The sequence below is a fragment of the Manacus candei genome, unplaced genomic scaffold, assembly GCF_025592945.1.
Source record: "Manacus candei isolate 608988 ecotype Guabito, Panama unplaced genomic scaffold, ASM2559294v1 h1tg000051l, whole genome shotgun sequence".
Classification (NCBI taxonomy): Eukaryota; Metazoa; Chordata; class Aves; order Passeriformes; family Pipridae; genus Manacus; species Manacus candei.
The window spans coordinates 1,264,217-1,279,616 of NW_026138099.1; the positions used below are offsets into that span (position 1 = coordinate 1,264,217).

Below are 15,400 nucleotides of genomic sequence, written 5' to 3' on the forward strand. Positions count from 1 at the left end.
TCAACTATGAACGTATTCTGAAGCAAATAAATAAAAATTCTCAAAAGAAAAGGCATATCAGAACATTGGGGAGTTATTAGGTATTAGGTATAATTGTATTTTTGTGACTAACTATGAATTGCACAGAAATATCCATATGATTCCAAAATTAGAAGCTTATGAGATCTTGATTCTGTGCACTAACTCCATAGTTTTAGCCATGCAACAGATGGTGGTAAAACTCTGTAAGATATAGTGGGAGAAACAGAACAGTGAACATGGATAGAAATATTATAATTGAGTGCATTTTTTGTTTGGTGATTTTTTTACAGTGAAGTGCGAAAACGAAGTGATAATCAAGATGATACGAGGTCAGTAACCAGCCTGGCTGGGACACCTGTCAAAAAATCGGCACTGACAAAAAACTGTTGCAATGTTTAAGAGACACATAATTTTCCTGACTTAAATAACTTGTGTATTAAAAAGAACCAAAACCAAACAACAAAAACCAAACCAACAACCAAGCCAAAATATTTTAATAATGTTTCCTTTTAATTGTGGATTTATACATTTGTGTTTAGAAATTGTGCATTATGTTAAAAATCTGGACTCTACTTTCTATTCATTCATATTTGTACAATTGCTTCACTCCATAGACTCCGGTTTCACTTGTCTGAAGTAATATAATATAATGAAATGAGCTCAGAATAAGTGCTGCAGTGGTCACAGCATACAACATTGCAATACATGTTGTTGTCTGTACCTGCTTGTTTCTCTATGGCGTGAGTATTTCAGAACTTAGTAGTATCATATGTCACTCATAGGTAAAGAGAAAATTACAGCTTTAATTAATCTTTTTGCTCATGTCTGTTTATCTAGTTTTTGAGGCCTTCAGTTACGTGTTGAGGAAACATTTCTTGAGAAAACTCCAAACCATTAAAAGGCTGCCCAGGTCCATGTAAACCCTAAGTTTAGGGCATGAAGCAGAATGATCTCTGTCGGGAGAAGACAGTGGCAGGTGCATGGGGTTCTGGTGTACTTTCTCAAAAGCTGGTGAGTTAGAATGTGTTTTGTTTTGGGAGTTGGGGTTTGTTTCAGAACGGAGAAGTATACTTTGCATCTGATCTGACACAGCTTGGAGGTGAAAGAAGCATTTGTGTGGACTGTTACCATTCAAAATTCCAGAGAGAATGTAACATCTGTTATATTCATTGCTGAAATGAATTAATGATCCAACCTGCCTGTTTGTTTAGACTTTATTAGTATTACAAAGTGATAGGGATTGTAATTTTCCCCTTGTTTTTTCAAATGTCTTCCGTTCAGTCAATAATTGAGGGATTGTAATAATACATAGGAGTCTGATTTAATGGATTTTTTAATCATTTTAAAAGTTTTAAACTATGTGAAAGAATTGCTGCACATGCACGAGCATCTGTATAAGCTGTTCATTAAAAGAAGATCCTGAAATGAACAGCAACCACTTACCTTAATGAGAATTCCTTTGCCTGATTTTGGGAAAGTTCTGAGAAACTCAGCAGGGGGTGGTAGCTTTAAGTGTCAGCATCTCTAAAAACTGAGTTATTATTGCTTAAAATAATTCCAAAGAGTTCTACGGTATAGTAAAAATTGTAGGTATTTATACAGTTATCTGTCATGATCCAGTTCTTCTTAGCTTTCACTAATTTTGATCAGAATGGGATCTTTTCAGAACCAACAGGTTTGTCTCCTCTGTATCTATTAATAACACATCTCCAGGCTAGCTCCGTAAATCAACCTTGGATAAAGTTTTATGGACTGATTGGAAACCCATATGACTAGCAGCAGTTACTGCATTTTATCAGCATTGTATTTGAACACTGTATAGTCTGTATTGTGTTACCTGTTGTATAAAATGTAGAGTTGTCAAAGATAGGATGATTCGTAATTTGCAAAAAAAAAGTTTAAAGTAGGAAGAGCAGTGTTTTTAGGCATCCTTTCAAACTCTTACCAGAGCAGTTAATCCTCAGGTAATTATCTGGAAGTTTGTTCTTAACAAGAGAGAAGAATCTAGTACTGGAATGAATAAGACATTTTATTTCACAGTATAGTAATTTAGCTCTAAAAGAGAAACATATTTGGTAGTTTGGGTTTTTTTTAAGTACTAAGAGAATCTTCACACACTACTTTATTCCATGTGGGAGACTTCAGGGTTGTAGCGTATTCCCACACAGCAGTACAAGAGGCCTCACTGTAGTCCTGAGACTTATCTGGAGCTGATGGCAGAGAACAAAGGACACTCAGGTGTATGAGAAATATGCTTAGTCACATACATTTTGTCTGCTATTAACCCTGTACTATTTAAACAAGAAAGTTACAGTTCCAGTTAGCTTTTCTGAGGAGAAAAACCATGCTGAACTGACTGCATTGATGAGGGCGTCTTCTGTGTCCTTCTCTCTCTCCATTAGTGAAATTGAAGTAGTATTAATTGGATTGTATTTGCTGATAGTTCTTCCTGCAACATTAGGGAGAAGAGAGGAAGATGATCCAGTGCTTGGTTTCTAAAGTGTGACCTTACAACATGTACATATTAGCATTTTCTCAGGATAAGAAGGTAGTGATTATAAGTTTTCTGAAAAATCCATGTACTAAGAGCCTAAAAAATAGTCAAGAGAGAGAAGAGCTAACTAAAACTTTCATTCAAATAAAAGGGAGAGTTCCTTGGGCATTCCCCCAGTGAGGTCTCTCAACTTGACAGGGGTCGTAGCCTCTTTTATCCACTCTGCCCAAAACTCAGGTCCCTCCCTGTTTCTCCATTGAGTGAGGTATTCCGGGGTTACAGACTTTCTGACATGCCTACTACATGTCCCCCATTGCATGCTCATTAAGGGCTTTGAGGGTCCTCAACATTTTCAAAATGGAGGTTACTGCATATTTATCCCTTGCTGCTGATTGGTTTCCATGTTCTGGGCACTGTGTTATCTCATGCTGGGCAACTACATAACTTTTCTATCCCCTACTACTAAGTTAACTGTGACTACTACAGACTTTGCAAGAACATTCTACTTATTCCTAATAATCCTCCCTTTTTTTTTAAAATTATGTTCTTGCAAAAGGGAGTACCATTTTGTTAATGGTTGTCTCTTGGTCTGCTTCAATATCTAAGGTTAAAGTTTCTTGAGAATGAGTAGTTGGTAATTCTCATTTACACACTATTTTCAGAGCCATTATTTTCTGTCCTTTAATTGCCATTTCAGGGTCATTAGGCATAGCCACTATTTGCATCCTCTTCATCACATATGCAGTAAGTTGCATAAGACAAGGAATCATACAAGGCAGGAAAATTAAGGTAGCTTGCCTGCAAAAAACAAAGAATAGTATTTTCTTTATTGCTGGTCCAACTGCAAGCCATGAAAACATATCTATGCCCCTCTCCTTCCAAGATTCAACTGGGACATGGACTAACTTTCGGATTTGTTTTGTTATTTATTTTACTGTTTTTCCATTGTCATCGATTTGCAGGCAGCAATTTGAGTTATTTAATTTTCCACATACTCCACTTTCCACTGCTAACAAAAAATCAAAAACCATTTGGTGTTTAAAGTTGGCAGTTCTCATTTGGGTTACTTGGTCTCCCAGCAAGTCTAAGACATTAGCTGTTTGATTGGCAATAATCTCTAATATAGCTTGGAGTCAAATTATATGATTTAAATTATAGATGGGCTCTCTTGTTCCATGAATCAATTCACGGGGGTACTGTGATATTGTTATCCTGTGGCTGTTAGCTGGGACAAATGGGTTCGCACACATTTTATTGATATGGCTTCTGCCTTACATATGGTAGGGTAAGAACTTGCAAGGAAGAGGGCGTAACTGAGGAGGAGTAAAGGAGGAGCATGCAAAATAGGAGGATGACGCAACCATATAGGGAAGGGTTCTGCAATGCAGCAAAGATTTACCAGTGGGAGGGCAGGGTTCAAGACCATGAGGGATAAGGGAATTTTCCAGAACTTACAGTCCACTGTATATATCTATAGGGGATTACACAATAAACTGAGAAACATAATATGAAATCCGAAATGCTTATTCTTAAACGGTTCATATCCATTCATACGATGGTCTCATCTTCGCAGGGAATCTCGGGCTCAACACTTCTCTTCCAATCTTCATATTCATCTTCTCCCACATTATCCCAACAAGAATCCTGAAATACTTATAGTGGTGGGCTGTTAGGAAAGGAAAATGCTCTTTATTTTCAAGTCCCGGAAGATGAGGAACTCTGGGATAGTCTCTTGTCCAGTGTAAACTGGGCACTTAAAGGACACTGTTGGATCAACAGTGACCAACACACATATAGAAGATTGCCTGAAAATTGGACGAGGAATTTGTTTTGTAGGATATATTAAACCCTTATTCTTTTTTTTTAAACCATATACAGTTTGGGAATTAAAGTATTGATGATTAAAAAAAAAAAAAAACAAATGAGAACTTAAAACCTCCCTTACAGGAGGAAGAAAACAAAAAATGGAAAAAGAATGAGTGGACTTCTCAAAGGATTATTGAGCATTATGGACCAGCTATTTGGAACTTTGAGCTTTTACAATTTCTTCCCCTAGTGCTAAAAATCTGTTTCCTTCTATTTGACCAGCGCACAGGTGATAACAAAGATAGGATCAAAAGTTTTATCTTCATTTGACTGTCAATAGGAAGGTCCATTTGAGTACACATTAAGTAGATGCTCAGTGGGTAGATGCAGGAACTTCTTCCTAAATCAACACAGACTCTTCTACTCACGGTTTCTGTGTAGTATAAGTTTAGGCTTTGCTTCTTTCTCTTCTAGTTGTGAAGTCCAGAACTCTGGTGCTCTAGAAGGTTTTACTTGTGTATGGTGAGTCCACCCATCCTGAGCAGTCTTAACTGCTCTCTCTGTGGTCAATAACACCTAATATGGTCTGCACCACTTTCCCACCAGTGGTGTTTGCAGTCCTTAGCTAGAACCCAGTCTCCTGGACAGATGTCATGAACTGTGAAATCCAAGGGTAGAGTTTGTGCCAGCTGGGCTTCCTGTTGAAGAGATTTTACAACAGACAGTATTCTGGCCATATGCTGCTTTATGAACAAATTTCTATTCTGCTTTCTTTTTGTAACCCAACCGGATAAGGGATTCCAGACATTATCTCAGATGGAGATAACTTAAGACTTTCTTGATGTTTAGCTCTTATCCTTGCTAAAGCTATAGGTAAAAGCTGAGTCCAGGGCATTTTTGTTTCCATTACTAATTTTAAAAGATATTTCTTGATCTCTCCATTCATACATTCTACTCATCCAGAACTTTGAGGGTACCATGGCATATGTAAAACAATGTCACAAAAGGCTCAATGTCACGTACATTTTAAGAAAGGCCTCTGCTAGTGCTCAGGAGCCTCAATGACTCCCTTCATGAAGTTGTTTTGATATTTGTAAGGCCAATGCCTTCGGTATCCATTGTTTACCCTTTTTTGTGAACCAATTTTCCCCTCTATTTTCTGCTCCACTGTTTTTAATTGTTTCCAATTCTTGTGGCAAGAAGGACATTCCTTCTGGCAATAATTGAGTCACTGGTTGGAGGGGAAATACTTCAGATACCTCAAGCAAAAGTACTTTTTTCCAGGCCTCTTCATCTGCTAATCTATTACCAGTCACTTCTGCAGAAGTGTTTGATGTCCCATTTGATGTTCTTTAACATGGACCACTGCTATGTGTTGAGATATATCCATGGCTTTCAATAATCTCTGTATCAAATTCTCATATGCTAGTGCCTTGCCTCTACAGGTTAAAAGTCCCCTTTCTTCCTGTAATTTCTCAAACATATACACATATTTGGAATCCATATGGACATTAACTGCTTTTCCCTGGTGTATTTCACAAGCTCGTATCAGAGCTAATAGTTCAGCTGCTTGTGCTGACTAGATATAAGGTAATCTACCACAGTCTTTTAATTGTTCTTCTTCAATTATAGCATATCCAGTATAACGCTTCCCTTCTATCACCTGTGAGGATACATCAATAAACACATTTTGTCATCTAGATAGTGGACCATGTGTTAGGTCAATTCTAGCTCATGTTTGAAGACCTGTTACCTGAATGCAATCATCAACTATTTCAGGATTTTGTTCATCCCTGTTTAAACAAGAAGCTGGACTGAAACTTTTTCTACCTTTGACTTCTAAATCATCTTACTCCATTAGACAAGTTTCATACTGTAACAATTGTGCATTAGTCATCCATTTAGAGCCTTTTCCTGTTAATAGTGCTTTAACTTGGTGTGGGACTCTTAACTACTAAGTGTCCTCCCTTAGTTAGCTTTCTAGCCACAAGCACCATTTTTGCTGTGGCTGCATGACTTTGAAGGCAATGTGGCCATCCCGTAACTACTATGTCATAATTTAGAGAAATAGGCCACTGGCCTTTGAGAGCCACCATGATCTTGTATTAACACTCGTTTTGCATGTCCCTGGTTAACATCTACATACAATGCAAATTCTTTGTTCAGATCTGGAAGAGCTAGGGCAGCAGCTTGAATTAATTTACTCTTTAGTTACTTAAATCTCCTTTTCCCTTCAGGTATCCAAATAATCACTTCTGGATTTTCTTGAGTCAACAAATCATACAATGGTCTGGCTATTATTGAAAAATCTTCTGTCCAAGTCCTACAAAATCCCACTAATTCTAAAAATTCTTTCTTCATTTTTGGAAGAGGAATTCCAAGATTTCTGTAACCCTTTCTGGATCTACACATTGTGATCCATGCATTGTAATATGTCCTAAATACTTAACTTCTGTCTCTACCATTTGATCTTTCTTTTCAGAAATTCTTAGTCCTTTTTCAGGTAGAAAGTTAAGCAATTTTCACAGTAGTGTCTTCTACTTGTAAAATCATCTACATACTGCAATAACCTTACTTGTGGAGGTAATGAGAATTCATTTAAAAGATTTTTTAAAGCTCGTCCAAATAAAACCAGTGATTCAGTATATCTTTGTGGCAGTGCGGTCCAAGTAAGTTGCTGTTTAATTACTTTCCCTCCTTTTTCTTGTTCCCACTCAAAGGCAAAGTATAGTTTACTATTGTCTGTAATTGGGCAACCAAAATGCATCCTAACATGGAATAATAAGAGTGAGAAGAGAGAATTTGATTGAGAAAAGTATGAGGATCAGGAACCGTAGGGTGTCTAGGCTTATTATTCTTAAATCTTGAACCATTCAGTAACTTCCATCTGGTTTCCTCACTGGTAAAATTGGGGTGTTATAAGGAGACATACATGGTTCTAAAAAGCTAGCTTGTCATAATGGTTGGATTATAGGTTTTAACCTTTCTCTTCCTTCCATTGAATAAGGTAGTGCTTCTGGGATACAATCTGATCCTGATGCCTTAAAATAATCTGTTCTGTATTTAATTTTCCATATTTCCCAGATACTGCCCACATATTGGGGTTTACTTTTTCATAAGCCCCTGATGATAGCTTATGGAGTGTAATGATTGTATTTGCTTCGGTTTTATCCTTCACAATATTAATTTGCATACCCACTTTTGCCATCAAATCTCTCCCCAGCAGATTACAATCACAATTTGGAACAAAAAGGTCATGCATTTCAAATTTATTTTCTATGTCAGCCAGTATAGGTTCCAGTATATGTACTTTCTCATCCTTCCACTTAACCTGTTGAATAGTTAAACTTCCTTTTGATAATCAACCTCCTTTTGGCAGAAAATTCAGTGTAGATCTAGAAGCCCCAGTATCCACTAAAAACTGCACTACCTCTCAGTCAGGGCCCAATAGGCAGTTTATCAAGGGTTCCATGGTGGTGGGCTCGTAATATGAAGGGAACCTGTGACACCCCTAGCAATCCATTTCCATTAAATGGTGGATCTCCTCCTCTTCTTGTTCTGTCTGCTTCTGTGGCCATTCTTTTTTTCCAGTGTCCCTCTTTCTTACAGATTGCACATTGGTTCCTCCCTAACTTAGGTCATACTTGAACTTGATTAGGAGAGTGAGGGGTATTGTGAGAGGATCTGGGGGTCCAGTCTCTCCCTCTTGCTTCCCCTTGTCCTCTCTTTCCTCCTCATTTAGGTTGAAGAATCTGGGCCATTACCTTAGCCTTTGTTTTGGCTTTCTCCTTGTCCTTTATTACATAAATTTGTGTTTTTCATATTAGATCTTCTAAAGATTTATTCTGCTACTCTTCTTCTCTTTGAACCCTTTATCTTACATCAGGTTGTGATTGAGTGACACATTGTACCTTCAATGAATTTTCAAATGCAGGGCTTTCAGGGTCTAACCCTCTCTGTTTTCTCAAGGCATCCCTAAGCCTTTCTAACCACTGGGTGGGGCTCTCATCTTTCTCTTGTTATAGAGACATAGCTTTAGACACATTACCCGTTTGTGGCACTGCTGTTTTTATTGCTCTAATTAAATATGTGTGATAATCTCTTAGATGACCTAACTGCACCTGGCTGTTTGGGTCCCAGTTGGAATCTGCTTGTGGAATAGCATTGTCCACAACAAGACCATCCTGTCCTACTACACCCACAGCTTGTGGGTGCTCATCTTCCCAGGTTTGCTGTGCCTTTTGTAAAATCATTCACTTTTCCTGAAATCCAAAAAAAGATTCCTAGGAAGAAATCTCAGTCTTTCCAAGTGTAATCTGCATACCCTAAATATTCATCTATTCTCTCTCCTACTCCTGTAGGATCCTCCAAATGAAATGAAAGCCCTTTCTTCAATCCTGAGTTGCTAGTGGCACTATTACAAACCTAAAACCTCCTCCTTGGCCTCCTAATGGGACCCATCTCAGTGGCATTTGCAAAACTCTTTCTCCAGCAGCATACTGTGTTCCTGCTCTTGTCTTTGGGGGAGACAGGATTGAATTGCTTCCCACCTCCCCCTCCTGCAGCATCTGCAAACCCCCCTCTTTGACAGGAAACCGAATTCCAACCCTTGCCTTTGAAGCAGACAGGGTTGAGTTACTTCCCCCCTCTTACTTCCTGTCACCCTTCATCCTTAGGGCACTGAGAATTCCCCATTCCCTTTCCTGTGAATGACTTCATGGTTCTGACTGTCTCCTTGATAAGGTGGAAGCAATACTTGCAACACATCCCACTTAAAATTTTTTTCCTTCTCTCTCACCTTCTCCCCAATTTTCTCTTTCCCTGAAAGGACACAACTTCACAAAAGAAGTCTCTTTTGACTACATGTCACCACAACTCCTCTCAGTTGTTTCCATCCCACTATCATCCAAAAAGGCACACAGGGTCTGAATAAGATCCTCATCATGAGACCCAAAATGCGGCCACCTAAACCCACGAGGTAGTGAGTACTTTGGCCAGTGAAAACAATAGTATTTTACCATTAATTCCTTAGTCACCCCTTCTGGTGAACTTATACTGTCCCAAAATTCCAGCATTTTGCCCAAGGGACTGTGTGGGGGTATACAAGGGTCATCACCCTTTCTGCCAGATGCCTTACCTGGCTTTTTGCTGTCTCTGGGCCCTCTCTTTTTACTTCCCCCAGTTCCCGTTACTCATTGGGTGAGATGTTTCAGTCCTTTCCCTGACTCCTTTCCAAACCAAAACAAATGTTCCTTTATCCTATTGTCCTCTCTCGTCTGTCTCTGGATAGCCTTGGGAACCCAATCACCCGTCTCATTTTAGCCTCTAGTGAAAGCAACTGATCACCAAAACTGTTAATGCCGCGTCTTCAGCTCCATTCATCAGCCCCTGCCCTTGGAGGGTGGAGTCAATCCTGGACAAGAGCCCCCATTTATACTGAAAAATCCAGGTACTAAGACCTTCAAAGATAGCCAAGAGACAGAGGAGCTAACTAAAACTATTTGAATAAAAGGGAGAGTTCCTTGGACAATCCCCCAGCGAGGTTTCTCAACTCGATAGAGGTCGCAACCTCTTAATATAAACTGTTACTTACATTCCAAAATATTTCTCCTTCAGTGTTGTTACCTCTTATTAGCTCTAGGGCTTAAAGTGAGGCTCACTGTTCTTTGTGTCTGTCCTGAGCTACTGTGTTTGACTAGCTCTGTGGTGTTGGCCTGCAGTAAATGAGATGAAATACAGTTTCCTCAACCTTGTTGACATACTTACATGAGCAAAGCATTTTGGTTGAATACAGAGAATCACATAAAGTTGTTTGCAGGAAGAATTTTTGGAAGTGGTTTTATACAATGTCCCAAGCAGAGATGGACTTTTGCCAGCCCTAGATCAGGTTAGCTGTAGGTTTGGCTATCTAGGCTCTGAAAATCTCCCAGGACAGAGATACTGTCACTGTTCTGGGCAACCTGTTCCCATGGTTGCTCTCCCCTTCTGGATAAACATTTCTCTCCATGTCCAACCTCAGTTTCCCAAGTGGCTACAAATTAGTAGCAGTTTCCCCTCATTATATTGTCTCCTTCTACTAAGAAGAGTTTAACTGCAATCTTGATGACTCACCCTTTTAGTATCTGTAGATCGCCCTTATTGTTCTCTTGACTAGTGTAAGAACATCAGGACAACCTCTTGCAACCTCTTGCAAATGTGAATTCCACATCCCAGAATTAGCAGCATATGTGCATGTGTAGTAATTGCTTTTGTATCTAATATTTTTATCATACAGAGAGTGCCTTGTTAATGTCCATGCCTGTAGAGAGGCTTTTTGAAGGATGTGAGTTCAGGGACCTGCCTTCACACCTGTTTTTCTTTCTCTGCAGGATTAGACCATTGATATTTTGGGTACTTTTTTTTTTTTTCATTTATTTTAATAACCAAAATCGATCTTGTGTTATTTAGCCAAATTATATAACCTGAGTTCCTTTTTGTAAGCTCTGTAATTTTTTTGTAAAGCAATTATAATTTGAAACAGTGTTGTTTTTTAAATAAGATTCAGGGTTGAAAACTGTTAACTATAACAAAGTTTTACCTTGAATTAAATCTATGATCAATGTTTAGAAGACTTAGAAAGCACTACCAAATGGGGATATAGCTATAGCTCAGTTGGAACTGGTTTTGGAAATCTCTCAATGATCAGCTCCATCATGTCTTTAGTGTTCACATAATAACACATTGAATTCATGTTAAAGCAAAAAAACTTGGAAACATATTTAAATTTAGAAATTAAAGCACGTATTTATACAATGCACAAATTTTTGCGTTGTTTTGCTTTGAAGGGCTACCTTGCCTTCAGCCTGAGGGTAAAATGGCATACATCAGCTTTATGCTCTGACATGATTGCACTATTGTCCTTTGAATGTTTTTATGGTTTTGTTCAGTACGTAAGAACTGTTAATTTAATTGCACAAAGTTATTGTTTCAGTTAGTGACTGTGCTCCCTTAGTACATGTATTTATTTGAAAAGGAGAGGTTTTTCATATTTGTCCTCATAATCTGTAACTGAATTATTTCTGTTCAGTTGATGTGGAAGCATTGTTTTATATTGGGTTTTTTGACCCTTTTTAATTGTAATGTAGTACACATTTCTTAGGCAATCATTTCTGTGAGACACTCATAAAAATATTTTGATCACATAAGTTCTTGTAACCACTTTGTGCCTGTTTAGCATATATTTGTCTTGATAAGACAAGCTGCAGCTTCTTAGTACAGTGATGGCTTTATATGCCTTAAGTATTTTTCTGTGTAAGTAACTACTTTTGTATTGACTACAAAATCCTCTATTATTTTAGGGAAAAAATTACAGTTATAAATCTCTATGACATGTTAAAATGTACTTCAAGGAAGATATCTATGGGCCACTCCTGCAAGGACCGTCATGTAGATGTGCCTACGTGTACATCCCCAAATGTGCATACATGTAGATCCCCAAATAAAGTAATGGGTTCTGTGCTAGTGCAAGCAATCCATATATAGATCCTTTTAAAGTGGTTTTCTTTTTTTCCTCAATCCACTGCTCTACAGCAATGCTAGGCAATGTTATAGGGAAAAACACTACAGTTAAAGATCCCTAATTCTTAAACCAAAGGGACAAATATATTCATATAGTCAAGGCACTTCATTGTATTTAAAAGAAACATATTTCCAAGATGTTTCTGGCTGTTTTAGATAATTATCAAAATGAATCAATATTTCAAGTGCAGTTCAAATGCCCTTTACCACTACCTCTGCTAGACTTGATATGGCGTGTAATGCTATCCCTCTGACCCTGTCTGGGCTACTTATGTGTTAGAGAAACTTTTTACAGCGCCGGTTATTTTATTACTTTTCTTCCACTATATTACTGTGAGTCCTAATCCTTTCTTATTGATATCCTTAGGACTGGTAATATCTGTATTCACTGTTATTAATTTTTCAACAGAAGTTGATATGTGAAATGTATATGCGAATGTGTTACTGAGTTTGTACAAAGAGGTCCTTTTTCTACAGTTTGTACTCCTTCAGTTATGGCTCCAGATAGCTGGACTGATAGGAAATTAGTCATTAAGTGTCTGAGTAACAAACAAAACCAATTTGTGAAGATTTCCCACTGACCATGAAGTTAAGTATGCAAAATAAAAGTGTTTTCATACTAGTATGAAGAGGAAGAAATTGTGCCCATTGCATGATCATCTTTTAATAAAAATCTGTATATTATATACATAAGGCTCTAAACAGTGAAATGTTTCTTTAAATTTTATACTGTTTACAAATAAAACTGGTGTTCATGCAGTTTGCTCTTCCTTAAATCTACTGATCACTGCATTTACTGTAATTTTATATAATTAGTTGTTTAAAAACTACATCTTTCCTGTATTACAAATTGCTGTATAATAAAATGCACTTCAATAGCCATTTTTCTTTGGTGTATTTTCTTTTTGTCAATGCTCATGAGCGGCAATCCAGTATAGCATCTGTGACCTGTCAGCTTACTGTTGTTATGGTTCACCAATTTCTGCAGCCAGCTGCATACAAGTGTGATGCAACCAACCACTGGTATCTAGCTGCCTCCAAATTTTTAGCCTCAATGAACAGTCATCAGCTTACATCTGACCTGGGAGATGTCCCTCACTGGGATTTCTTAATAAGTCTTGAAATTATGCTGCTGTATCTGTTTCCAGAGATGCTTTAGCCGCTCTGTCTCCAACCACTAGTATGTGATATTGGTAAGGTAAGAAAGAAAAGAAAGAAAGTACCCAAAAGTAACCAGCTTATTGCAAATATGCTTTACATAGGGATTTAGACATCAAATAAAAAATACTTAGAGGTCCATATGTCAAAAAAAAAAAAAATGCCCCATAGTGGAAATTAAAAGCTGCTTCAGGTAAAATTGGCCAATTTAAATTTTACCATAGAATCACAGAATCATAAATGTTGGAATAGACCTCCAAGAACGAGTCCATCCATCAACGTAACATTTCCAGGTCTACCACTAAACCATGTCCATAAGTGCCACAACTACATGTGTTTTAAATATCTCTAGAGATGGTGACTTAACCACTTCCCTGGGCAGCCAATGCACGAGAACCCTTTGAGTGAAGAAATTTTTCCTGACATTGTGTAAACCTCCCCTGGAGCAACTTGTGACCATATCCTCTCATCCTGTCCTTGTTACTTGGGACAAGAGACTGACCCCCACCTGGCTACAATCTTTCAGGTAGTTGTAGAGAGTGATAAGGTCTCCTGTGAAGTTCCTTTTCTCCAGGTTAAACAACCCCAGCTCCCTCAGCCAATCCTCACTGGACTTGTGTTCCAGACCCTCCACCAGCTTCATTGGCCTTCTCTGGACACGCTCCAACACCTCAGTGTCTTTCTTACCATGAGGAGCCCAAAACTGAACACAGGATTTGAGGTGTGGCTTCATCATGGCTGACTACAGCGGGCATAATCACTTCCCTGGTCCTGCTGACCATGCTATGTCAGATACAGGCCAGGATGCCATTGGCCTTCTTGTACACCTGGGCACAACCTGGCTCATGTTCAGCCAACTGTCAGCCAGCACCCTCAGTTCTTTTTTCAACAGACAGCTTTCCAACCTCTCTTCCCCAAGCCTGTAGTACTTGTAACACTTCAGCCCTGGAGCTGCAGGCTCACAGGCTTAGCTGGGAATTTTACTTTAAAAAAGAAAAAAATATATATATATGTACACATATATATGTACAGTTCTTTAATTCCTTAAGATGGCATTAAGAGCATAAGCAACAGACTTGTTCCCAAGGTGTGTCTTTATTAATTTAGGGGAGAAAATAAGGGAACTTGGCAAAGGTTCAAAAAGGGCAGTACACAGGCTAGACAAAAATGTTCCACCACAATACTAACTCAGCAGATATTAATCCACAACACATAAGTCAAGATCTAATCAATCTACAGCACTTAAGTCAATATCCAGTCCCTCCAGCTCCAAGCCACCCAAAGCATCAAGAAAGGAACAAAGAAAGAGAAGCAGAGGGAGTAAGAAGAGAGAAGGAGAAAGAGGGAGAGTCAGATTATATAGCTACCATTGGAACCTTGTGGAAGACCAGCTCCCACACATCCAAGCGGCAGGGCCACGACATTTGGCAAACATATGCCTTAGTTTTATCTGCTCTGGTCTTTATGGCAAACCTGCTTGGTGGGGCCTGTGACCCACCAGCCACTCTGGGGTTCTAGGCTAGGGTGAGGGGCAGTGTCCTCACTGTCCCTGCCAATATGAGGCTGGCTTAGAGGCTCCAGGAGGTGTGGTGTCTTACAGTTTTCCCAGGCTGCTTGTGTCTGACAGCTGCTCCGGGGCTTCCCCATGTGGGCTCCAGGGGTCTGCCATGAGGGATACAACGCCACCCCATGTCTGTGAGGTTTGACCTGTCCCTTCTCCCTCCACACGTACACACACACATACGCACACATACACACACATGCACACACACACACAGGCAGTCCCCACAAGGTGGTTCTGACCCAATAATTACTGATCTGATGTCTAACAGTGCTGCATGAAGTTGTTGTGACCAAAGGGCAGGACCTGGCACTTCATCTTGTTGAAGCTCATACAATTGGCCTTGGCCCACTGTACTGTCCAGATCCCTCTACAGAGCCTTCCTACCCTCCAGCAGATCAGCACTCCTGTCTGAGCTGGTATTGTCTGCAAACTGACTTGAAGGGGCAGTCGATCCACTTGTACAGATCATTGATAAAGATAGTAAACAGGACTGGCCCCAATACTGAACCTTCATGACTGATCACCAACTGCAAGTAACTCCATTCATCACCACTCTTGGAATCCTGGCCATCCATTTTGATACTATAGGAATTTAAAAGCACTTTGTTATCTGGAATCTTCTTAGACATAGATTCTTAATAAGTGCAATACTCAAAATACTGAGTATATTCCATTTCATAAAAAGCAAGGTAGTTGAGAACAACCTAAAAGAGGTATCAGATTAAGTTAGTTCCTAGCTTTAGTGGCAGAACTGTGGTCACATGGAACAGCTGCTGCTTTTTTGAGTGCTGACATCTGCC

General features: G+C 39.0%; 2 protein-coding genes across 6 annotated transcripts in view; one reads left to right on the forward strand and one right to left on the reverse strand.

The window, feature by feature from the left end:
• RASEF (RAS and EF-hand domain containing) overlaps positions 1–12,756 on the forward strand; it is a 41,576-nt gene extending 28,820 nt beyond the window's left edge. For 3 of the 5 annotated variants that reach the window (XM_051801409.1, XM_051801410.1, XM_051801413.1), the window contains exons 17-18: positions 312–350; positions 4,463–12,756. In XM_051801409.1, the coding sequence (XP_051657369.1) occupies positions 312–350; positions 4,463–4,571 (148 nt within the window). In that variant the 3' untranslated portion in view covers positions 4,572–12,756. Of the gene's footprint in view, positions 1–311 lie in introns of all 5 variants that reach the window. The other 2 variants (XM_051801412.1, XM_051801411.1) reach the window with 2 other exon arrangements.
• The window catches only part of LOC127477328 (craniofacial development protein 2-like), a 234,335-nt gene that overhangs the window by 64,712 nt on the left and 154,223 nt on the right, over positions 1–15,400 (reverse strand). The window lies entirely within an intron of this gene.